The sequence below is a fragment of the Aspergillus wentii genome (assembly GCF_001890725.1).
Source record: "Aspergillus wentii DTO 134E9 unplaced genomic scaffold ASPWEscaffold_9, whole genome shotgun sequence".
Lineage (NCBI taxonomy): Eukaryota > Fungi > Ascomycota > Eurotiomycetes > Eurotiales > Aspergillaceae > Aspergillus > Aspergillus wentii.
In genome coordinates, this window is record NW_024467840.1 from 508049 (window position 1) to 525214 (window position 17166).

The 17166-nt window shown below is 45.8% G+C and overlaps 5 protein-coding genes across 5 annotated transcripts; 4 read left to right on the plus strand and 1 right to left on the minus strand.

Moving 5' to 3' along the window:
* The first annotated feature begins 2746 nt into the window (after positions 1-2746).
* On the plus strand, positions 2747-3356 carry ASPWEDRAFT_45820 (mitochondrial 54S ribosomal protein bL33m). Its single transcript, XM_040836626.1, has one exon. It carries the CDS (start codon positions 2847-2849, stop codon positions 3000-3002), a length of 156 nt encoding a protein of 51 aa, XP_040683951.1. The 5' UTR covers positions 2747-2846; the 3' UTR covers positions 3003-3356.
* Positions 3357-3657: 301 nt separating this feature from the next.
* On the plus strand, positions 3658-4971 carry ASPWEDRAFT_121155 (uncharacterized protein; the record flags this gene model as incomplete). The annotated part of the gene is made up of 1 exon (XM_040829047.1): positions 3658-4971. One exon carries the CDS (start codon positions 3658-3660, stop codon positions 4969-4971), a length of 1314 nt encoding a protein of 437 aa, XP_040683952.1.
* A 302-nt stretch (positions 4972-5273) lies between these two features.
* On the minus strand, positions 5274-9801 carry ASPWEDRAFT_32470 (uncharacterized protein; the record flags this gene model as incomplete). Its single annotated transcript, XM_040833670.1, has 8 exons — positions 5274-5323; positions 5369-6986; positions 7034-7084; positions 7134-7851; positions 7914-8953; positions 9006-9022; positions 9073-9329; positions 9380-9801. 8 exons carry the CDS (start codon positions 9799-9801, stop codon positions 5274-5276), a joined length of 4173 nt encoding a protein of 1390 aa, XP_040683953.1.
* A 783-nt stretch (positions 9802-10584) lies between these two features.
* Positions 10585-11837, plus strand: ASPWEDRAFT_45822 (uncharacterized protein). Its single transcript, XM_040836627.1, has 2 exons — positions 10585-11210; positions 11274-11837. The coding sequence occupies exons 1-2, from the start codon at positions 11018-11020 to the stop codon at positions 11621-11623; spliced, it is 543 nt and encodes a 180-aa protein (XP_040683954.1). The 5' UTR covers positions 10585-11017; the 3' UTR covers positions 11624-11837.
* Positions 11838-13309: 1472 nt separating this feature from the next.
* ASPWEDRAFT_121265 (hybrid sensor histidine kinase/response regulator) lies at positions 13310-17039 on the plus strand (the record flags this gene model as incomplete). The annotated part of the gene is made up of 2 exons (XM_040829066.1): positions 13310-16681; positions 16725-17039. The coding sequence occupies 2 exons, from the start codon at positions 13310-13312 to the stop codon at positions 17037-17039; spliced, it is 3687 nt and encodes a 1228-aa protein (XP_040683955.1).
* Positions 17040-17166: the final 127 nt, after the last annotated feature.

Consider the following 17166-nt stretch of genomic DNA (forward strand, 5'->3'; position numbering starts at 1 on the left):
CGAATTCTTATTTTTTATTTTCTATTTTCGACTGTGCGATAGAATTATACCCCGCTATCTGGCCTATTATTTTGCTGATATGGCATTGTTGATTTTTGTGGGGATTTATACCCAAAGCGATGCGAATGTATGTCGCTGTAGGATTCAAAGTGCAGCTTGCCATTGACGAATCTGAGAACAATGCCAGTAGATTCAATATCTCTACACTATACTTTGGATGGAATCGCGCGATGCATGTAGTAGTTAAGCACCAAGCTTTCTGCAATCATCAGCCAACTCATCTAGCGTTGGATGTGCTACGGTCTGCAAGATGGAGCCACTGGTGGCCAGCAAATGAGTCAGTCTGGTGGAAATAACAAGAATGCGTGGTTTTTGGATAGCACTGTGTCGCTGTGGCTGGTGTCTTTGCATGGCCTTTCTTGGCCTGCAGGTGGTGTATGGGTCGTCTGACGGCCTGAACATAACATGGCCCTTGCTCGCGAACGCGATGTTTGCGATCTTCACCCTGATTTTTAATGTAAACGGGATGGAATCCAGGCCGGAAACTGCCATATCTCCGCATTTAGGGCATGGTGGAGGGCATCTTCGTAAACTCGGTGGGAGACAAGGTTTGTAGGCAGAGATATCAGCATCAATAATCAACCAGGACAAGTACGAAGATCACCCAGTTTCACCCTCCCGTTCGAATCAGAGATGATTCAGGTGACCCTAAAAAGCCTATGTTTGGTAGCTCTCTTGCCATCGGTTGGATAGGAAGAGAATGGATGACTGAACTTGCCCTCCCTCCGATCCTTTGAAATGATTCACGAGAACAGTTGCATGTGTAGTGCCCGTCGCGGATGAGTCCGGCCCTAAAATAGCTCCAAGTCGTTGAATCTACCATTTTCACTTGCTTCCGATCTATACAAGGTCATGGTGTCGGATGCAACGTCTATTTTTATGGAGGCCTGGGATTCAAGAAACTGTCAAATCCCCGCAGATGAACAGTGTCCACATGCGATGCGGAATTTGAAAGATATCGAAGTGGTGGGATAGAAATGTTGAATGATGTCATAAGGACATTGTGCTCGATGATAAACCCTAGGCAAACCCCAACGAATTTCATGATGCAGGCGTAGACACCCAAGGACTTGTCGTTGAAATGTATCTAGAGTAGTTATTAGGTTCCGATGAGCAAGATCATCTTTCTTGTATATTGTCAAATGACCCCATCTAGGTTTAGGACACCAAATGCAACCACGGAGCTTTTTGCGGGTTACTATCGAAGATCAACTTGATTCTGGCAGTAGTTTCATCGACTGGTGGATCTCATGGGAAGCATCCCGACTCGTTTTCGTTCTTGGTAAATAGTAGTCGACAATAATTTCGTGTTTAGGAAAGATTCCGGAAGTACCATGATGGCCACTTTTTGACCGAATTCCTGTTGGATTTATCGAAGCCACCCACAGTTCAGAAAGAACTTTCCATCAATAAGTTGGAATAGTACTTCTCGCGCCTGTATCAGTCATAGCTTGCCAAATGAAATGGAAGCGTTCAATGTATTTCCTAGGATAGCGCGGTTGAGCCTTCTGCCCTCAGTTAAGCGCAGTCTTGGCCATCTGTGGCTGTAACCCTTCGCGTAAGCCCTTTCTCTTCTCACGTATTGACTGGTGCTCTGTATCGGGAAATAATGGCGGTTTGGTACGGTCGGTTGGATAAGTTCATCCACTTCAAGTAGGTAGATCTTCCCCTCTCTCACTTGCCGTGTCGTACATGCCGTAAAACACCCCTGGCACTATATAGCCCACCATAATTTGTAATAATCGAGCGTAATAGTTACTAGTATCTTGGGATGTTTGTTGCATTATTTGATTCAACATTATCGTCGGATCCATGGCGTTTCAATCAGTATAAGACATCGCCACCACTAGCCAGTGTCCTTATCTGATCAACCCAGGTCAGACAACTGCCTAAATTGTTCAGTATGTATAAGGTATTCGTGTATTGATGATAGGTAGTTTGGGGCGTCCATTTCGGTTCCAGCAAAGTTGCTAAAGTTGGCCATGCAGCTTGGTCGCCAAACCATGAGACTAGACGTCACAAGCACCCCCAAGATATAATTGGGCATAGATATAAGCGATACATGACTCGCAACCGCTAGTGGCTTCGAATGACAATTGAAATATGTAAGAGGATTGCCCTCATTCAATGTGCCTGCAAAGGAAGCAATCGTGTATGCAACCCGTAAGCTGAACAGCCAATTGTGTTGAATCACCAAGATATTCAACGTTGTTACTCGAGTGCGCGTTTCATCTCTCCGCAGAGGCTTGAATATGCGTTTGATGCCGCTCTGGCACTCAATGGCAATTGAAGAAGCATGCCGAAGTCGCGGCTTGCCTGACATAAAATTAGAAGATTGTCACACGTCAAGATGAAGATACTTACCTTGGCATTACACAGAGGCGTAATCTAAATGAAGAATAGGCCTATAATCGCATAAGAGACAATTTTTATCATTGACGTTGTTTGTCACGTCGTGTCGTCGTTGCTGTCGTGGCAGCATATGGACTCAGCATGACACTATTCCCCTTCTGGTAATCAACATCACGTGAAACTATCACCGGCCAAAGTTCTCCGCCGCACCTCCGAGACCTCGAATTCATCAAAGCCCCGGCTTCACTATCCCCGTTGGTACTACCTCGTGTTTGAGCAGTCAAAATGGCCAAGAAAGGTGTGTGTTGTCAATTGTCCTTTCGGTTTTTTTTCGACACGGAAACCCATCTGCCCAACCCGTGCATCCCCGGTGTTTTTTTGAACCAACAGCAGCAAACTGACATTCCACCTTCTCTATAGCCAAGTCCCGTACCATGTCGGTTCGTCTCGTCTCCATGGCGTTGACCGGATACTTCCGAACAATGATCCGGCCCCGTACCCATCGTCCCCTCAGCATGCTCAAATACGACCCCGTCGTGAAGAAGAAGGTGCTCTTCCTCGAGGCAACTAAGGGTGGAAGAGCAAAATAAACGGAAACTATCTTCTCTCGATGTTATTTATACGGTGAAAATATGATTTGGGGAATAAGAAAAGCGCGGCTCGGAGCAACAAGTGCTACCTACAACCTCGAATGTGCTATACGATTCAACACTGGTTCATAAGTCACAATCGACGATGAGCGCAGCAGCCAACTTCGAGCCCGTTACTTCGGCGAATGATCATGTACATTAGACAGGATAGCAGCGTTGGCATTATGGGGAACTTTATGGCGTTCTATCATCATTGCTAAGCTGCATACCTTTTTCCGGCTTTGCTTTTTGGCGTTTAGAGCAGTACAATCTGGGTCAATCATAATGTTCCATATATACTTCAGTTACGCTACTTTGCAATGTACTGTGTTGGAATTTGTGACTTTGTCTAAGATCGTCAAAGCATACAGACCAGTCATTGTGACCCTATACCCAAGCGATATCTAAACGCTACTTTAGCATTTTATCCCCTTGCTGACAGAGTCTAGCTAATATAGGAAAATAGCACGGGAAATCTGGACCAATCAAGTTCGTGCAATTGCAATGGCTTCCAGGCAGAAATTGTTTCGTGGCTTTTGCATTTTATTCTGCTGTCCGTCCCCAACCATCCACCCCCTTCCCATCAACCATATATTCCACATCATATCCACAAAATATGCCTCTCAAACAACTACGGAGGTGTTCCCACCAATCTATTTGTCAAAACAGTTCATCTCACGCCACTGCAGCCGGCTATAAGCAACCAACCCAGCAGCAACGCATCGCAGCCACCAAACCAACTGCAGCCCCAAGCACCCGAAGAATCAAGTCATCAGCTCTAAAGCATGATTCAAAACAGTTTCCAGCACCGTTGGTTCTCCCAGACGATGACCTCGCATTGGATCCTGACTACCCAGCCCAATCATTCCAAAAATGGCTGGACGAAGAAGACCGTAACGAGATCACACCTACCAAAAGGACAGTCTACGTGGTAGCCCCGCCCGGGATTGATGATGAATGCACTTTTGTGCAGTCGTGGACAGAACCCCAGAAAGGAGATGACAAGCACCGGATCACGACGCCTCGAACGCAAGATATAGTGGACTACTTGGCGGCGTTCTACCATGGCCTGCCCGTGAAGCTGCTCCCAGTTCCTGACTTTCGCTTTGTTCCTTGGGATGAGGGAAAGAAGTCATCTAAGACTGCACCGCGCTATGTCGGCTTAGCTATCTCAGAAGAATGTGTCCGTATCGGCACTCGTGCATGCCCGGACAAGATCTACCCCCGTCAGTTGAATCTCGACGATCTGCTAGATGTCGCGATGGGTATACTTCCAGACGACGCATATGCACTGTGCATGCTCGTAAACCATGACCTTTTCGAAGATGCCGACGACACATTTGTTTGTGGTCGTGCGTACGGAGGGAGTCGCGTAGCAGTCGTTTCTAGTGCCAGATACTGCCCGAATATCGATATAATTCAGTCCGTCGAGCGGCAACATGCCTGGCCTGCATCTCATTGCAAAGCTTATATGCAAGAATGCTGTACCTCTGGATGGGTGGGTTTGAAGAAGCAAAGGACATCGAAGGATGACCCATCATCCACGCAAAATCCACCACTGGAAGCTGCCTTGGCATCTTATTCCAAGCTCCCAGACATAGACTCCTTCCCAGCCTTGCTCTCAGCGCTCTGGCTCGCCCGAATGTGTCGAACAGCAAGTCATGAGCTAGGGCATTGTTTTGGTATCGATCACTGCGTATACTACGCGTGCATCATGCAGGGAAGCGCATCACTGTCCGAGGATGCAAGGCAACCTCCCTATCTATGTCCAATCGATCTCTCCAAGATACTCCATGCGACTGGAACAACCTCCAGCGACAGATACCGTTCTCTTCTGGAGTACTGCCAGAGACCAGAGAACAGTGACACCCATGTTTTCTCTTCCTTTGCATCATGGCTGAGTGTGGTTCTCGAAGAAGCTAGACTCTAAATCATGACTATCACAGTAAGAATTGCATGCAATTTGGTACATTCTTTGCTAGTTATATCGAAGCCGTCAAATAAGTACTGCCGTAATCTAATCTCCTATATAAACCAGTATAACATCCGCGTACTTCATAAAAGTATGACCTCGAAAATACTTGAAATCACACATAATTGGAATATGAAGCTCGACTCAGCCTGTGAACCTGAACAAATGTCGCCGCATAATAAATGCAATCAAGGGATAAGTGATTTTTAGATGTTTTTCAAATTCCAGTCTTGATACTTCTGCCGCATATTTAACCCACCTCAATTATGACCTTTTGTATCTTGATCGAAGAGAGCGTTGTAACGTTCGCCTTTACACTTTAGCAGGGTTCACACATAAGGGGCTAGATTCGTACCTCTTGTCCTGCGCCCAACGCGTCCGTGGCCTCGTGCCGTGGCCCTTGAATTCAAGTGACCCCCATTCGAAGACGACTGTCGGCTGCTCCCAGAAACTAGGCTTGTAGGGCTGGCTTTGCGACCAAGGAACTCTGAGCTATCCCCTGCCTGTCTTGACAGCCTCGAACCCGATGCAACAGATGGTTTCAACCTTTTATTCTCACTGTGATTCTTATCGTATTGATTATTTTTGAGGCTTGATGTGCCACAGATAGAAGGAGTTATTTCATGCTGTGACGTCCCCTGGTTCTCTCTCATGAGCCCGGTCTGCCTGGTCCTGCTATATGTTCGCCGAATCGAGCGTCCTGATTTTTGATCGTTTGAAACTTCCTCGGCCATTTGCTGCGATGTATCATCGAGGGCTTTGGGGATTTCGTGGTCTTGCCAACTGCTAGGTGTAGGCGTGCTTTGTGCCTCGAATGTAACCGCTTTATGTTTTCCACCAACGTGTTTCTTGCAGTCATTAGCACGGTTTTCCGTCAACGCTGTTGATACCGGAGATTGAGGCTTCCTATCGGAAAGAATCTTTATATTCGATTGGACATGTCTATCAGTTCTCGGATGGAGGGTAGAGCTGGGTGACTTTGATGCTTCGAAGGGCCCAGGATGCTTTCCAGAAGACATATTGGTTTCATTTTCTCCGCACGTACTGGTAGACTCTCCGTGTTCCTCTTGTTTTTCGGAGGCTGGAATAAGCATGTTTGCAAGATCATCGGGGACTTGGCTAGGTGACGAGCAGTATCTTGGCGATAGCTGCTGTTGAATGCTTGAGAACGGCACAATGCTGTTTGATACTTGCGATCCTGGAAAGGAACTGGGTACTGTGTTACTTGCAGCTATAGACTGAATATGTCTATAAGCATCTGGTGAAGCGTATAGGCTCTCCTGAATACTCTGAGTTCGGTATATCAGCTCTGTCGTCTGAAAAAAGCCTTGCGAAGGTATCAAGGAACCCCCCCTGGGTGTTGCTGCCAGGGCGATGCTTTCCGGGGAGTTGGCACCATGGTTAACGGTACTATCCTTTTCAGGACAGTTGATAACTGCGGTTATAGCGTTGTTTGAAACAGCAGTTTTCAATAGTACCTCGAGCCTATTCCAGGTTTCCGCAAAGGGTTCCTCCGGCTTGAGGATACCCAATTTTTGGAGCGTGTCTCTGATACTCTTCATCCACTCCTCTGAATCTTGAACTCGACGAAGAAGTGCATGAATTTCGTCTTTTGCTTTCAGTTTACCGGACTCGAGGCTCGATTTAACGGAATTTGCGGCATCAAGGTCTTTCTGGACTGACAGGCACTCTTCTTTCTTTTTTGAAAATTCTTCTTCGAGTGACTCGACCTTTCTCTGCAACTCTTGTAGCTCGGACTGCGCTTTGTCATCCTTTAAAGAAAGCTGGTTTTCAAGACTTTCTATCCTCTCATTGGCTTCATCGAGATGTTTCAGCAATGAATCTTGTTGCGATACAGCAGAGGCCTCCAACTCTCGATACCTCCTGAGCTCTGCATCCTGTGTTGTCAGTCTATTAATATACTCGATATGAGAATCCTGAAGAATTTGCATCTGCTGCTGTTTCTCCTGGAGCTACTAAAATCAGCAATAATATGAGTTGGGCCATCAGGATAGCATACTGAAGATTCGTAATCTGCTTGCTTTTTCTGCATAGTCGCTTTATTTTGAACCTTCAACTTCTCAGTATTCGAATTCAATAATTTTTAAAAGACGGCTTACCAGAGACTCTTGAGCATTTGCAAGCTGCTCTCTTACATTGCCTGCATCATTTTCGATGTCCGATTTCTCCTTCAAAAGCTTGTGGATCTGTTGCTCGAATCTTGCCTTAATTTGGTCTCGGGATACGACACTAGCTCGATTTAACTCCTCACGGACTTTTGTTTCTATTGAATTGATTTTTTCTCGAAGAGATGTAGTCTCAGATTCAAGTTGCGTTGCTCGATCTTCTGCCTCTTGGACTTTGGTTCTAGCCCCGACCAGTGAGTCTTTCATATTGTCGCTTTCCATTTCCTTGATCTTCAAGTTTTCGTCCTTTGAATTCAATTCTGCGGATATTTCTTGCACCCGAAGCTGTAGCCTGGTATTTTCTGTCATGTAGCCGATAATTTCTGGTGTTAAAGCTGCCTCTTCATCTGGCTTTTGAGCTGCGAGGCTTCTTCCAAGTTCTTCCATCTGTTGGGACAGACTTGTTTCTTTCTCTTCCAACCCATTTAAGCAGGAAGTGAGATTGAAGATATTTGGCCCAACCAAATCGAGCTTTTCGTACAAGCTTCCGCACAATTGATCGTTTACGGCAAGTTTCTTGAATAAGGCAGAATCGGATCCTAGGCCATCTTCAATATTTCGAAGGTGTACCTGTAGAACATTTACCATATTTCCATTGGCTTCGGAGCCCTTTTCGAATTCCTTGGTCAATTGGGCTGTGATGGAATCCATGCTGAGTGATAATTAGACCACTGTGGTTTGATAGTGCTATTTTGGTGGCTCCCAGATACTTACCGTGTCATAAACCAATGAAATGCATCAGAAACCAGTTGCGTGTCTGTTTTGTTCATGGAGTATCTTTCGTTTAGCTCCTTGACCGACGACAGGCACTCGTTTAGAGCAGGACTGAGCATTGATTGAATGTTGGTTTGAGAAGACTCCCATTGTTCACTGATCGATTGGAAAGCACTTTCAAGTTTGCTCATTATCTCAAGCTGATCGGTTTTGATGAGCCCGAGTTGTTTTGTTTGAGTGCGCGAGTGGCTCTGTATGTATGATTCAAGAATCGCAGATTTTCTCTTCTCGTCTGACAGATGGTTCTGGATGAGTTGCACCTTGTCCTCTGCTCCCTTCAAGGCTTGCTCCAAGGAACCTACTATATTAGCCGATTCACGCAAGTGGTTTCTTTTTTGGCTCATGGTATCAGCGATCTGCGAGATGCGCACTTTCAAGTCGCTGATGGTGCGTTTTATTCCGCCTTTCTCTTCCTCTAGAGATGCTCTTCTAGCTTTGAACTGAATGGCTTCCCCGCGAAGGGTCTGATAGTCATTACCCAACGAGTTCAAAAATCGTTTAAACTTTCCCAGCTTAGTCTTCCAGCTGTCCATTTGAGCCCTGTATGCTCTACAGTCTGAAGTCCTTTTCTGCAGCTGGGCGCCGAACATCTCCAATTGCTCCTTCAGTGCTTTATTCTCCTCTGTCAGCTCAAGTACAGTGGTCTCCATCTGTTCTCGTAGACTGGCAGCAGCAATCTCATTTTCCTCGCGTTGTCTGATACGGCCTATCAACATCTGAAATAGATTATCCTCTGACAATTGAGAGTAGTCGTCAACGATCGACTGCTCGGATTGCTTGAAACAAGAAAGCCTTTTTCTGCTGTTCGTGCGGCGGCGTTTTAAAGGCCTCGTCTCATCGGTTTCCGGGGCACATGGGCGCAATGTCGACGGAGTAACCTCAAATTCAATGTGGTTGATAGGCATTGGCTGTCTGGAAGATTCTCCCCTCCGTTGTCTTTTCTCCCCGTGCCTTTGCGAAATTGGACGTCGGTCATGGACCTTGCTTTCTGTCAGTCATGATATCTATTCCGTACTTTAAGTAGAATCTTACGTCTTCGGTCAAGCTAGCTGCTTGTATATTAGTATAATTTTTGTGGTTATATAGCATGCTAACTTACTGATATTGTTGAGCTCAGGAGGCCCATTGTTTTGTGGATTGTTTACGGGGGGAGGGCTGGCAATTTCAGTCCTTCGATTTTGGGCCGGATTTGTGTCACTGTTCAAGGTAGGCTCCCTACTCGCATGTTCTAGTAATTTATTGTGCCCCTGAGATTCCAAAGGTAGGGCCGAGGGCGATTTTGTCGATGCCTGAGGGCCTTCCTCGGTTCTGCTTGAAGGATAGTTTTCAGGTTCAATGTTGAGAAGAAGAGGCGGCCTTCGAAAAATTCTTAGATCTCACAAGTCAAAGAATGAAGATGTTCTTACTCTTTTTGCGATATTTCACTGTGGCCACTAGATGCCCGGGTTGTTTCGCGTCCCTTTGGAACCGGCGTGTTTCCGTGAGCCCTAGAAACTGCAGGAGGTTGTTTATACGAAGATTGAAGCGAGAATCCTTTTCCATACTGGGCAGGCTTTGCAAAGGAAAAAGTCCTCACATCAATTCCAGAGCTTTGCGGGCGTTCCATGAGTAGAGGGGCTGGCTCTTTCTGACCCGCTGTCCAATTCGATTCGTTGCTTCCATCGATGACTGCCTTCAAATTTGGTGAAAGAGGACCATCATTGGTGTCTGCCATTTGAAGAAGTAGCATCTCTTCCTCTTTATCATACTCGTGCGCATCATGGTTTTCAATGCCTTCGGACTCCTGCGGTTCTTGGGACAATAGCGGGACAACAGCTGGATCTGCCATGTTGAAACTGTGGGCTGCGAAGCCGTTCTTCAAGATTTATCCTTGATAGTGTTTGATGTCTTTATGATATTTAAGGTCCCATGCAGCTGTTGAGAGAAAGAGACGTGAAATAGGGCATGTGAAGAGAGGAGGTTGCAGAAGATGAAAATCGAGGGAAAAAGAGGAGGGGGAGATTTCCCGTGATTGACTGTCCCAAACGGGTAACACCAGACAGGCTCTGCCTTCCATTCTTGCAACACCTCAACAAGCAAGCCACACTTGAATGCTCATTCTATCATAGACGACATCAATTCGAGTTTACTGTGCATCTCAAAGGAATGGCTTTGTCAATGCCCAATGTGATATAGCTGAACTTGGAATGACGGGATTGCTTACCGCTGACCCTCGACAGGACACGAATTTGATCTTTCGAACACAATCGAACACCCAGTGAAATGTGATAAAATTCATGATAACCTCGATATACTTACGACATTCGCGATCGGCTTATATAATAAGACAGAGACAAATGCATGAATTTGTGGAGAAAGGCCGGATAGAGGTCGCAAAAGATGATCGATCACGGTAATCTCGCCCACATCTTCACCTCACTCGAAGGGCATACGTGAAGAGGAAAAGAAATTCAGGATTCTTTCCTTTGCCCTCGTACCCCTTTAATTTTATTTGAATTGGTAGCTGACAGTATCTCACAAGAAGGGTTCGAATGAAGTCATAAAAGATCGTCTCACGTCATGCAGGCGTTGGCGAAGGAAAAAAAAAAAAAAATCGACTTCACGGAGTATACGTGAGACTATTTATCAATACCCACTATTTTCACGAAATCCAATGTGTAACAAAGAAATCTCCTGACTCAGAATTCCGGCGCGCAGCTTGTGGTTCTCATTGGCCTAGAAAGGGTGTTCCCTGGCGACTACATGGTACTCGGCGCCAATGTTGCAGAATGCCCCGATACGCTACGTCTAGGGTTTCAAAATCGCAGGATTTGAGCCTATCACCAACGCAATTTCTTCCTAAAAAGAAGAAGGTCATGTTTATGGTGGCGACTTTGGTACCTGATGTGCCTATATACTGACGTTGGTTTTCCCAATTCCCTTTTCGCCGTCATTTCCTCTTTTATCCCCCACCTTTTCATACATATTCAACCACCCAACCGTGAACAACGCCTTAATAATTACGCCTATTTACTATCACCAGCTCAAAATAAGGCTCTACAACCATGTTCCGCTCTTTCGATCTATTATTTTACTATTATATTATTATTGGGTTACTCTTGACACAAGCGACAGCCCAGAATATCTTGGATGCGGAAACCCAGGATAGCGCTAAAGCGTCGTATAGCTCTATAAGTGTTTCTACTCAAGGGATAATTGTTATGTGCGCTATCATAGGGATTGTTTTGGTTATAGGACGTTCGTTCTCCCCGGCTCAAGATATCCAGCTTGATCTATGGCATAAGCTGATTGTTATCACAGTATCTTTCACTGCTATTTTAATCATTTCGAAGAGGCGTGGATGGACGATAGTCGAAACAATCTGCTATCCAGTACGACGGGTATTTAAATCTAGAAAGACAACGTCTACTACCGGATCCACCAAGGAATCAAAACTATCCGACGGGGAGCTTTCGATAAGCACGCTGGAAGGAGTGAAATGCCAAAAGCCAAAGCATAGCACATCAGTACGGCACAATCAAGCAGATCCAGAAAAGGGACTCAACACAGTGCCTCAAATAACCACGACCATCGTGGCGGATGGAGCTTCCTTTGATGACAAACGAAACACCAGAGGATGGGGAACGCTTTTCACATTTGGGCGGCCTTGAGCGAGATGGTACTGGTTTATTTGCTGGTCAAATGTTCTGGTTTTGAGCTTGTGATACTTCGGCGATATTTCTTATATGCCTTATGAGTTACGTCTGGTTTTAGGTGTTATTTCTCTTATATAGTTAATCGACATTTACATTCCAACCTGGGGCTTAGAGCTAGCAGCTAAATAAAAGAGACGGGGAAATAAACGCCCCTAGCCTTAGGAACATGGATTTATATGTGGAGGCAAGCCTACACGCCCATTCCTTTCTAAGGCTCCGCGAATGACAACCAAAACAGTCCTACTATCTCTATTTTGACGGCATGAACTCGGAATAGATGCCCGCTAATAACAGTTTCAGAGACTATTAGGGTTCCAGGAACAGTGGCAATGCAAGTCGGCCGGAAAGTAATCCCGGGTCGAGAATCAGAATCGTGTGAGACTGCCTGGTGATATAGGCGTGAACGGCGATCACCTTGCACAAGTGTCATATTTCCCACTAAAGAAAATGGTCTTGAACATGTTGAATATTCCCCGTTAAATTCATATCATTCAAATAGCAGACACGCATGATAGAGTAGTACGGTATTTGTGAGGATATGTCGGGCTATCCGCTCCCGCCATGGAGGATCCGTGGTTCGAGACGCAAAAGAAGTCCAGAATAGTCTGTTATGCATAAAAACAGGTCTGTAGATATTATGTTAGACAGCCATAGTCATTATATTGTATAGTAACGGGGTCTCTCATAGTATCAGTGACTATTTCATTGTAATACCAGAACATAAATATTGTATCTCGTAGCCATTCGTCGCAGGAATATCAACAGTAGGTCATGAAGACAGTCCTATGGTAGAGCTAACAGCAGGCAGCATTCGCTGGAATAGACTCAATGATCTCGCCTGTCGACGCAATCCGACTCACATGATCCATGGGATGTCGTCCTCTTTCGGTGTCCGCGAAGCCATCTTCGGTGTAGTCCCTGGCGAACCGGACAAAGGAACCGATATGAGCCCTCCTCAGTGATTTTTTCCTGCTCTTGCTGGGCTGTTGATTGGGTTGACAGACTTGAGATCCGACGGGTGATGGAAGACGCCCATGGGCGACGGTTGATTGTTTCTGTGGGCGGCGAAGCAGAGGACAAACGTGCTTTCCTCGCGGGGATTCTGCACCTCGTGATTCTCACCTTGACCCTTCTCTTCGGACTTTCTCGCGAAAAGTATTTGAGCCTTCAAACCACGATCATTCGTCTGTTGCTTTGCTTTTCCCGACATATTCTTTTGGAGTTACCTGCAGGTTGCTATACACGACGCTTCCTTTGGTTCTACGAGTGCCTAGGATCCAACGTCTACGATCATTCCATAGCGTGCACCTTGTCAAGAGTACAGAATTTGGGGTCTTACGCGTGAGTCCCTATATCTGAGCTGCCCTTCAGCTAAGAGTCTATGAGCATTCAGAGCTAATACGATACTCGTGTCTATAGTATACTATTGCATCAAGCTTACGCCTTCATTTTCCTACAATAGATTTCAGCTACACCACCTCGAGGATTAGAGAAATGGATTCCTCCTCAGGCAATAACGATGCTGCAGACAACTCCATGAGATTGGGTCACAAGGATACGGACCAATATATGTCATGGACGGAAAGCCCTCCTTTTCGAAAGGAGCTATCCATACCAAAGGCTATGCGTATCATACCTGGAATGGAAAACGACTCCTCCATATCTGTCGTCATCCCATCACGATTGAAGCTGCCTCAACTGAGCCCTGATCTAACGGAACGAGTCTTTCCCATCCGCTCTGTTGTCTCGGTCGATTCGAACCCATCTTCTGCCGCGCAGACACCCTCAGTTGAGCAAGATTCTCCTTTTGGTGAGCGTTCCTGGAGCTATCCAAATTCAGAAGGAGGATCAGGAAGCTATATATTTTCTTCACCGGAAGATGCAAATTGCACATCGCCTTCAGACGGCTCAGCAGAAAGATCTTCATCCGGTACCAATGTGGATAGTTCCGTCAACGAGGCTGCTGAGGTGTCAATGGGTATATTAAGGGACGGACTCTCCAGAATTACCACCGATAGTTCTGATAAGAAAGAGTCTTCCCCTGGAATGCCATCGAGTAACACCCTTCGTCAATCAATACAACTGCAGGATACACCGGCAGAGACCGCAAGCTTGACAGCTATATACGAACGCAAAAATGCATGGCAGAACGGTCCAGGGGAAGAAGGAAATCACATGAACACAGACCAGTCATTTGGAGCGTTGCTTGTCTTGCAAGAGTCACAGGGAGCGCTTGCTGTCCGAATCGCAAGCAATAATATCAAAGATATGATTGGTTATTCTCCCCAGAATCTCTTTCAGCTTGATTCTCTATGTGATATCCTGCCCCACGAACGGCGAAATGATTTCTTGAACCATTCAATATTCGTCAGACAGGAGTGGTACGATGTTGAAAAGCATGGGCCTGAAATATTTGCTCTGTCTATCTACACAGAAAATGAAAATTTGAACGATTTTTGGTGTACTATGCATACTACGAAGGCTAACACTGGTTACATACTATGTGAGCTAGAGCCAGTGAGAAGTACCGCTGACCAAGTCAATGGTGATCCAGAGCCTGGTGAAATACGACTCGAGAATGATCACATCCCTGACCCTCCCAATGCATTGAGGATTTTGAGGAAGGATGAAAAGAATCTTGATTTCATAAATATCCTGAATGCAATGTCTCGAGTCGTTCAGCTTGCTGCAAATGCACAGTCACTTGAAATGCTGTTTAACTCTATCATTGGAACCGTGAAGGCCCTGACTGGTTTCAATAGAGTTACGCTCTATCGCCTCGATACCGACTGGAATGGTATTGCCCTGGCTGATGCCGCCGACCCAGATGTCAACCTAGGTCCCTACAGCGGCATGCATATTCCCGGATCGATATTTTCAGAGGGCTGTCGAAAACTTCATTTGCAAAATAAAGTCTTCCTTACATACAGTGACAAGCAATTGCCAGCTGAGCTGAGCTACCGGAGCTCCGAGGATTCATTAGCACAATTGGACATGTCTCACTGTTACTTGTGTACGAGAGAGTCCTCGAAATCGCCTGCTAATATTGCAACCCACGCGTCCATTTCTATCAGCGTTAGTGTGTTTGGGAAGCTCTGGGGCTTAATATTTTGCCAGTCTTATGATAAAGACATGAGACTATCACCACCACTTCAGAAGCTGTGCTGGCTGACCAGTGACGTGCTTTCCAGCAACATTGAACGATTATCTCACACACTGCCATTTAGACTCCAAAAGCAGATAGATCCAACCCAAACCAACTCTATGGGAGGTGACGAATCCCCTCATGGAGATATCCTCGGCTTTTTCGGGGCAGATTATGCTGCTTCGTCAATACTAGGTGAGACAAAGATTCTCGGAAAGCCTCTTGACTCACAGGAGGTGCTCGTTTTGGTAGAGTATTTGAAAATGAGGGAGTTCGACACAACCCTTTGGTCGACGGATATCAAAAAAGATTTCCAGGATCTGAGCTACCCACCCGGATTTAAATTCATATCTAGTCTGATCTACATACCTCTGTCGGACAAAAATCACGATTTCATTGTCTTTTTTAAGACTTCACAATGGCGAGAAGTCACCTGGGTTGGATATAACGAGAATCTGCACGAAGCATATCAAGGCTTCAGCCCAATTAGCAGTCCAGGAAGAGGAACAGTTTCTTACAAACCAGATGGATGGTCAGCAGTTGACCTTGGAAAAGCATCAGTGGTCTCTCTGATGTACAAGACATTTTCCGAAATATGGCAACAGAAGGAAGCAGCCATGCAAAACACGCAGCTTATGAAACTACTTCTGGCAAACTGTGCCCACGAGGTCCGAACTCCCCTCAATGCCATAATAAACTATTTGGAGATTGCACTAGATGGTTCTCTTAACCAGGAAACTCGAGAGAGTCTTGCCAGATCACATTCTGCTTCAAAATCGCTAATTTACATAATTAACGACCTTTTGAATTTGACGAACGTTGAAGACGGAAGAAGCCTCCAGCTGACCAAAGACGAAGTTCTTAATATTTCTGAAACTATTCACGAAGCGACAAGTATATTTCGGGAAGAGGTAAGACAGAAGGGTATTGAGCTTCATATCGTGCAGCATTCCAGCCTTCCCCTCGTGCTGGGAGACCAACGTCGAGTGCGTCAAGTCATTACGAACCTGATCAGCAACGCAGTTCAAAACACATCGTCTGGTGCCGTGACAGTGGAGTGCAGCGTTTTTCCTGATAAGCTAGAGCCCGAAAAGATTGCAATAGAGTTTGCAATCCACGATACAGGTTCTGGCATGTCTCAGGAAACCGTAGAAGCGCTATTCTGCGAATTGGAACAGGTCTCAAACGCAGAAAACTTGCAAAACTCGCAATGCTGTCAGACAAAGACGGACAGTGAGAACGACTCTAAAAGTGTTCTCGGCTTAGGGCTTGCACTAGTCGCTCGTATGGTCCGCAACATGAATGGTCGGCTTAGCGTTAAATCTGAAAAGGAACAGGGAAGCTGCTTCAAGATTAGACTCAATTTCTCTTTATCACCTGAGCAGCGTTCCGATGAGCGGGACTCAAAGCAGATCCGTCAAGATCATAGTACCAACGATCTTCCAGATATGGAGCAAGCCAAGAAAAGCAATACCGAAGACGAATCAAACAAACCCGAGGCTCACAGGTCTACGAAGAGAGAAGCTGATAAGCATGCCGATGAAAATGAATGCACTTCTGGAAACACAGATCCAGGTATCAACATTGCTGTCGACAGTGGGGCATCTCAGCTGAATCACCAGCGAAGCTCTAGTCTTGAGCCATCGTATACTCCACCTAACGGCAAGGGTACAGAGCAGGCGGAAGACCCTCCAAAATCTAATCTTCGCATCTTAGTGGCAGAAGACGATCCTATCAACAGTGCAATCGTAAAGAAAAGACTTGAAAAGCTTGGTTATACCGTACAGCTGACTAGAAACGGCAAAGAGTGTGCCTCAGTGCATTGTGATGATGCAGGGTCTTTTGACGCGGTGTTGATGGATTTACAGGTAAGTCATATCTAACAGTTTGAGCGTAAGCTAATGTACCAAGATGCCGATCGTCGATGGTTTGGGCGCGACACGAATGATACGAGAGTCTGAAAAGCTAGCCAAGACATCTTTGGCCTCTGAAAATACATGTGGCAATTGCCGCATTCCTGTCTTTGCGGTGTCTGCGTCCTTGCTGGAAAAGGATCGACAGACCTATATTGACGCCGGGTTTGACGGGTGGATTTTGAAGCCAATAGACTTTCAGCGCATCAATCATCTACTCAATGGTGTTCACCAGGATGAACTTCGAAACGCTAGTGTATATGAGCCTGGAATGTGGGAAAAGGGAGGGTGGTTTGAGAGAAGGGAAGAATGAAGCATCGGATGCTCTGGCTGTTTTGCACTTGGGGTAGATATATATTTAAAGGGGTTAGGTGTATTATTAGAAATTGATCCCTTGGTTTTAGAGTAGAAAATTGGTTATAGACTGATAGTGGCTCGGT

Excerpts from the sequence above, each read along its gene's own strand:
- ASPWEDRAFT_45820 (XM_040836626.1), top strand. The coding sequence starts at position 2,847 with ATGTCGGTTCGTCTCGTCTCCATGGCGTTGACCGGATACTTCCGAACA.
- ASPWEDRAFT_45822 (XM_040836627.1), top strand. The coding sequence starts at position 11,018 with ATGTTCCGCTCTTTCGATCTATTATTTTACTATTATATTATTATTGGG. Across the intron at positions 11,211-11,273 it reads GATTGTTTTGGTTATAGGAC|TATCTTTCACTGCTATTTTA; the intron begins GTTCGTTCTCCC and ends TTGTTATCACAG.